This window comes from Lynx rufus, unplaced genomic scaffold (genome assembly GCF_022079265.1).
Source record: "Lynx rufus isolate CCGP_SWC_20201006 ecotype Redwood Valley unplaced genomic scaffold, mLynRuf1.p SCAF_3, whole genome shotgun sequence".
Classification (NCBI taxonomy): Eukaryota; Metazoa; Chordata; class Mammalia; order Carnivora; family Felidae; genus Lynx; species Lynx rufus.
In genome coordinates, this window is record NW_025814845.1 from 57,676,337 (window position 1) to 57,688,907 (window position 12,571).

The 12,571-nt window shown below is 47.0% G+C and overlaps 1 protein-coding gene across 1 annotated transcript in view; it reads left to right on the forward strand.

Annotated features, from left to right (window-relative positions):
- Window positions 1-12,571, forward strand: part of PARM1 (prostate androgen-regulated mucin-like protein 1) — a 106,813-nt gene that overhangs the window by 84,165 nt on the left and 10,077 nt on the right. Inside the window, exon 3 of the mRNA XM_047091077.1 lies at window positions 8,972-9,050. Within this exon, the coding sequence (XP_046947033.1) occupies window positions 8,972-9,050 (79 nt within the window). The remainder of the gene's footprint in view (window positions 1-8,971; window positions 9,051-12,571) is intronic.

Consider the following 12,571-nt stretch of genomic DNA (forward strand, 5'->3'; position numbering starts at 1 on the left):
AAGTGGCTTGCCCACGGTTACTCAGCTCGTGGGTGCATCTATAAGGCAGGTCTGTATGCCGGGTCTTCTGATGACAGAAACTAGAAGAGCATAGGTTTGGGAGATGCAGCTTTAAAGCTTGAATCCCGTTCCTTCCCACTAACTAGTGGAGCAGGTTTTTGGTAACTTCTTTTGGAGCCTCCAGTTCCTAACTACCAAAGTGGAGATACTCCCCCGCTGTGCCCAGCTCAGGGCCTGGCACAGGGTAGCCACGGTAAATGATGGCAGCTATGACTTTGGTTTCCTTTCTGTTGTTATTACTGTTCTTAGCATAATACTACAGATGTCCCCTGAGAACGGTTGCCGCGCCAAGACTGAACTCAGAGCAGTCCTGGGGGAGACTCTGTAATACAGTTCAGACGGAGGGCTCACCCACGTTTCAGGAGGGCGTTCTCATTCCCCAGGGCTCCTTTAGTCTAGGGAGTGCCAAGTGAGAAGAATGCCCCCTCACGTTGACTGGAGGCTGCAAAACTGGCCATGGGCAAAGGGGCTGGGGAGCACTGTTTGCTGTTCGTAGAAACCCAAGCTAGCTCACATTACAAATGTCGAATGGGGGGGTTGGGATCAGGGGACCTGAACACATAGCCCGAAGAAATTCCTGGTGGGAAAGAGGCTTCATTTGCATTGGGAAAGACTGTCAAATGTTAAGTGAAATGGAGAATTTTTACATGTTGTTTGTTTGCTTGTTTGTTTAGAGAGCACAAGCAGGGGAGGGGCAGAGAGAGAGGGAGAGAGAATCCCAAGCAGGCTCTGCCCAGTCAGCACGGAGCCCAGTGCAGGGCTTGAACTCACAAACCGTGAGATCATGACCTGAGACAAAATCAAGAGTCAGACACTTCACCAACAGAGCCACCCTGGTGCCCCGAAATGACAAAACCTTAAAACCATGATAACCAGGGACCGTGCCTACTTGTATTCATTGCAAACCTGTGCTCCCTGCATCCTTGAAGTACAGCTGATGTGCTCACATGAATGGGAACTGAGGAAGAGGAAATAAGCATTTGCCTGATACTGACATTTCCAATATACATCTTTGAAGAGATTAGTATTTCCAGTATACATCTTTATATGCTACCCAAGTAGGTAAAATATTTAGATGAAAGTGAAACCAGGCCCCAAACCAGGTCTTCTGATTACCAGAAGAAGAAAAAGATAAGTATTCAGGATCCTGCCCCGAAATTTGAATCCCACATCTGCCCATTAAGCAATTCTGCTCATTAACTAGCATTTAAATAAGAGTAGAAATGTGAAATAAAAGATGCCAGTTGCGGTCATATTTGACTAAATTTGATAAAGTTTACCCCCCGCCATTCTGAAGAAATGGGTAAGCAATAATTTAATGACTTAAAGGTTTGGGGGCATGGGGGAGCAGGAGTAACTTACAGAGGCAAATTTAGGTTTTGCTAATGAAAAACATTTCTGTAGCATATTTGTGCGCAAGCTGTATGCCTTATAAGGGAGCTCCATATTTGCATCGTAGCTGCTAATAAAGTCCAATTTTAAAAACAGCTACGCTTTCAGAAGCAATTGTATATTTTATGAATTTCTTACTTTGGGCCTAGACAAATAAAGAAATGTATTTGGTATCTCTGGCTTTAAGGGATTTTCAGTCTAGGGAGAGCAGAAAGAACGTGCTCACATAAAACCATTAGTATAATACCGTATCTCGTCTTTATCTTGTGTGTGTGTGCATAACTACCCATAACCACACGTGTCAGTATTAGCTGTATACTAGAATAAGTTTATTAAATGGTGCCATGCTGGGGGCACTTGGGTGGCTCAGTCAGTGAAGCGTCCAACTCTTGATTTCGGTTCAGGTCATGATCTCACGGTTTGTGGGTTCAAGCCCCGGGTTGGGCTCTGCACTGACAGTGTGGAGCTTGCTTGGGATTCTCTCTCTCTCCCTCTCACTCTGTTCCTCCCCAACTTGTGCTCTCTCTTTCTCTCAAAATAAATAAATAAACTTTAAAAAATGGTGCCATGCTAAGTAAAAGGGCAAATATCTAGAAAAAGAGGGCTCAAGATGAACAGACGTCATTGGGGATGAGTTCTAAGAGAAGACTGGATTTTTGAGAAGGTTATTGCAAATCATCCCTCTGCCCAAAACACTTCCATGGTCCCCATTCCCCATACTGTCACAGTGTCCCCAAACACCATGTCTGACTTTGAGAATACTCCATGATTTGGTCCCAAATACCAACCATTTCATGATCCCTATTAATTTCCATTATATCCTTTTATGTAGAGTGTGACTTTGGTTTTGTCACCACTGTAAATTGGGTGACCTTGGGTAAGTTACTCAGTGAATCCCTCAGTACTTAGGACTCCTGAACCCTAAAGTCAAGGGGCTGGGCTCTGCAAAGATCGCAACAGTCCCCTTCATTTGTGCTGATTTACAAAGCGCCCCCATCTCAATATTCCTATGAAATGGAGAGGACAAGGAATGTGCCATTTTTTACTTAAGGACACCAGTTGAGGTGCTTCTGTCTCCAGACTCAGTGCTAAATGTCCAGCCTAGAAATGTTAGGTGTCTATTCTCCCTCTACCTGGCCCCAGACTCAAACCTTCATCACTGTCTATTCGAGTCCTGTCCATCCTTCAAAGAACAGCCTCATTCCCATGTCTCCCCAAGGTTCCAATTTTTATAGACATCCCCAAGTTAGAGACAGAAATACAGAGTTCGGTACCATACACCTCCCCCCATAACTACCTACCTGCCTATCCATCCAATCCTACGCTTCCCAGTGTGGTTCCCAAGCCTGACACATGTCTCTGCAACTGGGAAGTGAAACCTCACAGCCCTGCCTGTTGTTTCTCCACATCCGGCAACTGCCTTAGCTCAGAGGAACCCATGCAGCTCATTCAGGAGAAACTCACAGGATTGATTTGGGATCAGAGTGAGATAAGCTTAGCTTCCCCTGTTGTGGGACAGAGTGAACGGGGGAAAAAAACAGAAGTGAAATCCAAGCAGAATTCAAGGTCCGAAGTCCAAGTGACCTTCAGTAATGGTAAAATTAGGACCCACTTGGGTGAGAGTATCCAAAAACTGAGATTTTCTTTTTCCCTTCTCTCCCCCATAGTACATCCTACACACACAGGCGTGCCCACACACACACACACTCACACACACACACACACCAGCGTGAATTGCAGTTGCCAGCTACCCCTGGTGACTTGGTATGCTGCGGTGAATAGCACTGGGCAGTGATCTTGGCGATTCTTCTGGACCCCGACACATGCTAGAAACGAAGGACATGGCCTTATTAGGTCGCTGTTCTGTGACTATTGTCTGCTTCTAACTAGTCCTGCCTACAAGTATTCTGAATTGCAGAGCTTTGACCAACTTCACCAGTACCTACAGGAGGACGCAAAACGCCACACAGCCGTGAGTTAGGACCTGGTTCCCGGACAGCAACAGCAGGCAGAGGAGGTGCCAGGGCCACCAGTTAACCCCCAGGTGGACTCACACTTAACTGCTGCAGCCCGGGGTGTCAGGAGAGCCCAGCCCCAAGCAACATGGACTCCGCAACCTGTGCTGGGGTCCCAGCAATTCTAATGATCAACTCTGTGCCTCCCCGCCCTTAGTTTCTCTGTGCCTTGGTTTCCCCATCTGTAAGAAGAAAATAACGAGAGCACCTGCCTTACGAAGTTCTGACGAGAATGACATGAATTCGAGTAAGTGAAGCTCATGGAACAGTGCCCGGCCCAGAGCCAATAACAAGAAAGTGTCAGTCACGATCACTTTTAGTGTTGTTCATTACTGTTAATCGTTGTTGTTGGGAGGATAGAGGTATGATAGGAGACTATTGCTGGAGGAACTTTTCCTAGTATAATCGGGCACACACGGAGGTCTTGCACTGCAGCCTCTCCCCCACTCGCTACCCACACCCCTCCTCCAGCACATGCGCAGACACCTGTGTTTATAGAGGAAGAATTCCTTTGAGAAAAGATGTTCCTTTCCTCTGGTGACCCTGACTGGAGAGGCCGCCACACTCTGAAGTGGTCACCTGCTCCTCTTCTCCATGTCTTACCTACCCTCTGGACCAGGAAGAGGAAAGAAAAGAGCAAGAATATTGAAAAACAGCCAAAGGTCTGTTACAGACTTCTCAAAATAGATCAGACGTGCACACACATACCCAGGAAGTTGGTCAAAATACTTACGAGTGCAGTCTAAATAAGCCGGTTGTTGCATTTCCAAGGAAAACATTGTTCAGGAGTCGCCTGCGGACAGCTCACCTTCGTCACCCAAGAGTTGCCCGTTGTCACCTCCTGCGCTCTCAGAGCGATGGCAGCTCCTTTAAAGAGCCTGGGAAGGCTCTTAGAGAGGTTGTTCGGGTTTGCCCTGCCATATCCTAATATTCCCATCCTCCATAGGATTGACAAGTATCCTGCTGAATATTTCATATGAAACATTTCTTCCAAGTTTAAAGTGGGGAAAAGAGACAATCCTTCAACAAGAAAAGTCCCCAGAGGAACATTTAAGACAGGTGGGCCTCTTTAGGTCAAGTGGGGCGAGGGGTTAGTTGGGATAGGAGCGGAGTCCCTTCAGAGTATGAAGACTTCTATGTCTGTGAAGGACCAGTAGGAGTGTGATCAAGAAAGGGACATGCCTGTTGCGTGAGTACCAGGTGTGAGGAGAAAGACCCCTTAAAATGATGCCATAGTTTATTCCAGGACAGCACAGGGCACAGAACAGACTCAAAGCAGGGCAAGTGATGACCTCCAGAACAGCCTGCCTCCTGGAGTGCCAGGTCTGACCAGGAGCATAGCCTTCTGGGAGCTTGCTCTGCCTACTTCAAGGATGTCATCTGACTCTGTTTGGATGGCTGTTCCCCAAATAACTCCTCCAGCTCCGTCCTCCATGGGCACTCATAAGCTCATGATGCAGGGGTTGGACCATGGCTATAGAGTCATTCATGTAGATAATCAGGTAAGACCTGGGGCAGGGGATTCCAAGATGGGTAGACGGAAAACCTGCTGCTTGGGAACTTTCTCAGCACAGTGATGGGGCTCCAAAACTGCCAGTTCTCTCTCTCTCTCTCTTTTTTTGCCAACATTACATTTCGTCATTCAGCATTAAATAAATGAGTCAAGTACCCACTATGGACTAGAGACTGCATCTGGGGTTGAGAGGGCAGGAAGAAGAGGAAGAGATGAATATGGTTAGAACCTGCCTGGGGAAGCTTATAAACGCAACACACAGCATTTGAAAGAAGCGGACACGAAGAGTTGAGAACCCACAGTAACGTGGTAATTCGTGTGGGGGTGTCAAGAAAGCCGCTCGGAAGGGTTGATATTTAGTTAGGTCATGAGGAAAGAGAAGGAGCTGGCCAAGCTAAGAGAAGGGCCAGTGGACGTAACGTGTATATTAGTGATTACAAATACAAAGCATGCGATGAAATAGTCCGGGTTCAGATGTTAGCGTAACCATTTATCAGACTGTAAGATCTGAACCAGGCTCTTCATTTCCCTGAGCCCTAACTTTCTCATCCGTAAAGTGGGGATAATTCCACTCATCTCCTAAAGAGACTTAAGTGACCTGATGGCTGTAAGGCTCTGGGCACGTACTGGCCCAAAGTAACCTGCGTGCAGAGACAACTATGGTTGTCCTTTAGCTTGTTTATTTTTGTTCTGAGTTGTTGTGAAAGTGGCAAAATGGCACCCTGAGAAATCCCAGCCTCCAGAGAGGCCCAGTTTTCAAGGAGGCTTTGCGTGGATCTTCAGCAACCCTCTGGTCAGGCCGAACATGTTGGCACAGTGGAATGTGCTAGCACAGTGGAATATTCTTGCGTCTCAGCTTGTAAAATATACAGATAAGTTTCCTCCAATTCTCTCTAATTCCTTCTGGCTCCAGGGCTTTACAGCATGAGTCACACCCAGTCGGTAACTGGCAAACCCCAGTAAGGAGGAAGTGAAATGCCAGCCTCCTCCCCATCCCCCACTCACAGCACCCTGCCCACAAGTGCCCATACCTTCCTCAATGGGCAAAGCCTTCCCTGGCCGGCCACACCTTCCTCCTTTTCTCTCTCCCTGCCCCTCCTTGAAAAAAGACTAAGTAGGAGGAGAAGGGAAATTCCAGTTTGGTTTAAACAGAACTCTGGGGGAAGTGACATTTGTTTTCACCAGGAGGAAATCAAGCCTTTTCAGTTACCATAAAAGTTGTGCTAATGTTGGCTCAGCAACCCATTATGCTGGAACCATGATGCCCCGAGGTGCGGAACTTCCCAGGATGAGGTTCCCCGTTGCTTCGCTGCTTTGGAAGGTAGCTGCTGTGGGGGGCAGAGCAGGCTTGCCACACAAGACCTCCTAGGCTCGGGGCCTGATAGAGATCGACTTTTAGAGGACCCTTGCTCCCTTGGCTGGCACCCTGTGAGGAGAGCCAGCGGGTGGCAGAATAGTTCATAAGTGGTCCAGATATTGAAGTACGACCTATTCTACCTCATATGGAGCAGGACCAACCCTCAGAAGGGCCCCTTTGCCCAGCTGCCCTCAAGAGCCCAGCAGGGGGAAAATCACCTGCTAATCCCAGCTCTGGTCGCAGGGGCTGCCCTCTTGTGAACAAGGTACGATGACCTTGAGAGCCCCATTTGAGGATCGGGGCTTCGAGAGCTAGACGGCCAGCAGCCACTTAGAGGGGCAGCGGGTCACTCTATCGCTTGCCATTTTTTTGAGAACGGCACTTGACTTGGGGAACTGCCTGATTTATCTCTGGAGAGAGGCGATACATAAATATATCCAGTAAATCACGGATTTGGAGGAGATCCAACTGCCTAGGGTTAGGAAAGAAACTCTGAAAAAGGTCAAACCTACAGTTTCCTGCATTAAACTCTGCGGGAGCAAGAAAGAGTCGTCTCAGAGAGAAATCAACTCTATTTTGTCTCTTTTCCCATTTTTTTGAAAGGGGCAAATTAAATTTAAAGGTCAGTGTTTCAACTGCTCCTAATTGCAACCACTGTATCTCTGTGAGTCTTGAAAGGCCCCCAGCACCTTACCTTGCAGTCATAATCCTCATTTCACAAGCTCTTTTAAAAGAGCTGTTAAGAGGCTTCCGTGAACTTTGAATTGTTCTAATTTCAGCACAGTTTGGAGGCCGCAAAGCCAAGTGCAGCCTTTCAGAGGAGGAGTGGAAGTTTTCCATAAGGGGATCTGACCTTGAACTCTCTCTACTCAATCCGATCTGTACATTGGACCATTCCGTGCCACAGTTCTATCTTTACAGTAGTAACAAGGGGGAAAGGATTAACCTGATAATTGTACTAAGCTAGCTCTGAAGGATTCCAGGAGCAAGGAGGTAGGCATGTGAGCGTCCACACGTGTGGCAACTCTGAAACGGTGGAATGTGGTCAGTCTGTGTAGACACGTCAAGCTCTGGTCTTAGCCTCAGGGTTAGCAGCGGACCTCCTTGGCTCCCTTTGAGAGACATAACCAGCAGCGCGTGGATGTTTGATGTAGCCTTCTTTCACCCAGAGCTTTTGGGGAGTTAATAAAGAGTTAATAAGTAAGTAGACTGATTTGCTTCTTAGCTCTGCTCTAATTCCTTTGGTGGAAAGGTCTAATAAGAACAATATACAAAAGGCATTCATAAGAGAGGGAAAGGAATAAAAGGAGAAATGGCAAAATAACCTACAAACAGTAAATCTCCAAAAGCGTGGGGCAGATCCATCACCTTTGAGGTCCAGTACATGACAGATGGGCACTGGTGCAGGACGGTACGCTTTGGATAAGACTTGGGCTTGGCGCGCATGGCTCTTCATTTAATCCCTCCTCAAGTTGTGTGGGGGGTGGAGCAGCTCTTCTCTCTCGGTTGCTGCAGGTGATGGGCATGCCAAGTTGGTGTTACCTAAATAACCCGTGCTACATACGCAGCTAACCGCGATGGGGCCACACTTGGATCTACATATTTGGACTCCCGATCCCTGATGCTCTTTCCAGTGTGAGGAAGGGCCCCATGCGTTGGCTGCAGTGGTAAATAGTTTCTCAGTGGACTGATGGGGTCCCTAACACCAGCTTTAGCATCGAAAAAAAGTCACTTTAATTATTAGGGGACAAGAGCCCAATTGATTCTTGGCATTTCCCAGGTGAAACAAAACTGAAGTATATACATCACAATCCAAAGCTCACACAAAAAGAGCATTGTGCTCCAAAGTCGTAATACTTGGAAGCAGTGTGGCTATTCTCATAAGGCTACGTGCTCAAAGGGTTTTTTAGCTGCTCATTAATAGTTGCCTTTGGAGCCAGATTTCAAACTACACAATGAAACGTTCATGTTACTTTATAATTACACCTGGTTATTTCTATACACAGAAAGTGGTGTTACCTATCAGACTTGACCTTATTTTTACACCAAACTTGACTTTACTCTCCACAAAACCGAATTCACCCTTCAAGGATGAAAGTTCGACACACTTTCCAAGAAGTTGTTTTAAAACATGATCTGATGGCATCGTTAAAATGAGCGCTTCTCCTACCAAGGTGATCCTTTTGAAGCAGACACTACTGATCCGGCTGTGTGGGTCTGGTTTATTTAAAAACCAACTACATTACTTTGTAGTGACCCTTGAATAAAACACCCTAAGCCTCCCAAGATTTCACAAGGGATAGAAAGAGGAGCCTGAGTGTATAGAAGAAGGAAACAGGGTGTCAGGAGATTTGAGACAAGAGTCCCCGAAAATCCCCGCAAACACCAATAGCAACAGCAACAGGTTGTGTCATCCTTAAAGCAAAAAATGTTACTGTTGACTTGTTTCCGGAACTCCGGACCAGCCAAAAGGTCTTAATAGTGTTGGTCATTTAACAAATCTCTCCTAGAATGAGAAGCATTTTGGTGACAGAATTAAGATCCTGGGTTTCATGCTAGCTCTGACTTCTGTGCAGACTGATCTGAAACGAATGCCCTTCCTTCATCTCTCTCTGTGCCTCTCCTCCTCCACAGGCAGCATCGCCGCCATTACGGTGACTGTCATTGCCGTCGTATTGTTGGTGTTCGGAGTTGCAGCGTATCTGAAGATCAGGTGAGACGCACCACACTTTCTTCTTTATGAAGAGAAGGATTCCATTAGAGCTGGATTGCTGAGTGCTTGTTTCCTGATACGTACTTAGTTCTTGGAAATCCTGGCAGGGAAGTAAAAGTGGCCGGTGCACTACACATTGGACCGGAATAGATGGTACAGTATCTGAATGTTGGCAAAGCAGAATAAATAAGCAGAATAAATACGCGGCACGATGATGTAACGGGACAAGAATGAACCTGTAGTCAGGAGGCTGAAGCCTTGGCCCTCTGCCCTTAACTACCCCCTTTACCCTGAGAAGGCCACCTGCCTCCTGGACCTCAGGTTCCTCAATTGTGAAGTGGGTAGAGGCGTGAGCTCAGTGGTTCCTGAATATCGACGTACGGAACACTGATGTGTGGCTGTGTACCCGGTCGATAAGGAGGTTTTCACGGGTTCTAAAGCAAAAATGTTGAAAATACACGGAAAGTGTAGTGTATTCTCTATAAAATGGGGTTTTCCCCTCTGAAATTATGTCCTATCTTTGGTTTCAAAATATCTCCTCTTTTATGAAATGAAGGTGATCACAGATGGTAGCTGAGGTTTTACTTGCCCTAGTCAAATAGAAAGTTGCAGTAGACTATGAGCGCCCACTTTTGTTGTCTCCTGCTTTGTGAAATCCCAACGGCTCAAAACCACGTGACTTACACCGAGGGTCCTCACGGCGAAAACATGCCTCATGGCAAGCAGCAGTCTTATTCACCATGCCAGTCTGTGCGGTGCCTCTAATAAGGGACAGAAGGGCACGTGCAGCCATGGTGAGAACAGCCCCTCTCTGACCTCCAACCCATTCTCTTCTCAACAGCTGGAGCCATCTTTTTGGTGGCCCTTGTGCTCCCTCCCTTAAAAGCCCCCAGTGGCTTCCCCCTGCACTGAGAGTTAAGTTCTAACCCTTCAGCTTGACCTTCAAGGTCATTCGCGGGGCCTGCCTTACCTCTTCTCACTCATCACACGTCTCCCTCCTAACCACAGAGCCACAGGTGCGCTGGCTGTCTGCCCAATTCTTATAGACTATGCCAGGCTCTTTTTCTCTCCAGGCCCTTGGCTCTGGCTGGTCCCCCTCCCTGAAGGCTTTTCTTCTAGCTGCCTCTCATGCAAAGCTTTCACATCACATCTTCCAGAAGGCTTCCTTTCCAGTTTGGTGCCCTTGTTCTTTACTGTCTAAGCGCCTCATTACTTTTGTCCTGGCTGTTAATCACTGTCTAGACGCACTGTTGAGCGTCCGACTTCGGCTCAGGTCACGATCTCGCGGTTTGTGAGTTCGTGCCCCGCGTCAGGCTCTGTGCTGACAGCTCAGAGCCTGGAGCCTGCTTCGGATCCTGTGTCTCCCCCTCTCTCTGTCCCTCCCATGCTCATGCTCTGTCTCTCTCTGTCTCTCAATAATAAACAAATGTTAAAAAAATTAAAAAAAAAAATAAAAAAGAATACCTAGTCACTCAGGCACTGCCGTGCACACACATGTACACTCCTCACTGGTTTTTCTTCTCCTCAGCTGTGCTTCTTCCTCAAGAGGCGCACATCCGGGGCTTCCCTCCTGGCCTGCTTGCCTCCGTGGATCTCACGGACTTCATTTATCACCTCTATCACACTTCACATGTCTCCGTGGCTGCCCTGTCTCGTTTCCCCTGGCCACCCCAGCCCAAACCAGCACTCACCAACTCTCCCGCCTCTTTCCCTTTTTTTTTTAAATGTTAATTTATTCATTTTTGAGAGAGAAAGAGAGAGCACAGGGGAAGGGCAGAGAGAGAGAGAGAGAGAGGGAGAGGGAGACGGAATCCCAAGCAGGCTCCACGCAGTCAGCACAGAGCCCAGTATGGGGCTCAAACTCACAAACTGTGAGATCGTGACCTGAGCCAAACTCAGGACGCTTAACCGACTGAGCCACCCAGGTGCCCTTCCGCTCCTCTTGCCCTGTTACCTTCCTCCATCTTTTGTTCTAAATTGTGCACAGGATCAATCGAACGATGGTGTTCAATATGAGAGCGCCTGGTACTATCACCTGTATCTAAGGTACAAAGCACAGGAAAGCCAGGTTTCAAAGAGAAATTGGAATTAAAGGGCCAGCATCACCTGTGTCTAAAAGCTTTTATAAAAGCATCTTTGTCTCCTTCGTAGTTTAAAAAATCTTTTTCTCCATTAAGTCTGTATTTCCTTGACCAGAAAACTTAACTTTATGAATTATATCTTACTAAATGGTACTCTTTTCCAGCTGGTTTCCTTACTAGTTTATCACTGCAGATACACCATGTTAATTCTGAGTTAAGTTGGCTTTTATGAACTAGTCTGGGGACCTCATTCCCTCTTTGTAGCCAGTTTCTCCGTGTTGGGGTGGGAGGAGGCAGAAAAGGAACTTTGAGAAAAGGGTAAATTTGAGAACCATTCTATTGTCACAGTGGTGAGTTTCTTAAGGGCTGTGTCACAAAAAGTGTGACGTCCACTGGAATGTGGAGTGAAATAAAACACTCTCCTCTCGCCATGCACTTGCCAAAAAGGATCTTGAAAGAATCTAAAGACTCTTCATCTTGACTCCAGGCGAGAATTCAAGATTACTGTCTCAAACCACTGACTACAGACAGGCAGTCTAGAACCATGATTAAAAATTAGACTCCAGGGGCTCCTGGGTGGCTCAGTCGGTTAGGGGTCTGGCTCTTGACCTCGGCTCAGGTCGTGATTTCACAGTTCATGGGTTCAAGCCCCACATCAGCCTCTGTGCTGACAGTGTGGAGCCTGCTTGGGAATCTCTCTCTTTCTCTCTCTCTGCCCCTTCCCCACTCATGTCCTCCGTGTCTCTCTCTCTCTCTCTCTCTCTCTCTCTCTCTCTCAAAATCAATAAATAACCTTAAAAAAAAATTCAGACTCCAGAAGCAGGGAGACCTCGGTTTGAATCCACACTCTACCACTTCTTAGAAGGCTCTGGTGTGACCTGAAAATGTCACGGAGCTTCACGAGCCCTCACTTCTCCCTCCCCCGTAAAAATAAGGGCCACGGTATTAACTACTTGGTAGCATTGTTGGGAAAATTAATGGACCTTGCTTCCCAGGTACCTAGCACTGCCATCATCATCACCATCATCATCAAAGTTGTCAGCGGGAAGGGCTCTCAGCGGAACAGGTGCATTCTAGTTCGTGAGCATTAGCGGTGTGCCAGTTACCCTTCTAGCACTGGGGTCCCATCAGTGATGAGACACAGTGCTCCCATCACAGAATGTACTGTGTTTGGAATATTTTGCTAGCAGGTCATAAAAATTGGTTCTAATGAGTGCTGATTAAAATTGCATCACGTTTTATTTTAAAAATTTAAAGTGTATCTTCTCCGGACATTCTCAACACGAGGTGAACTCGGTGAATGATTACACTGAATTCGTCATGGCTTCCCTCCCCGTGTAGGCCCTCCGTCTTAAATGTAGAAAGGCCCCAGTGGTATAGGTTTGAGGTTGTTATTTATCTTTGGGACTACACATTTAAGGATGGGTAAAGTGATCAGAC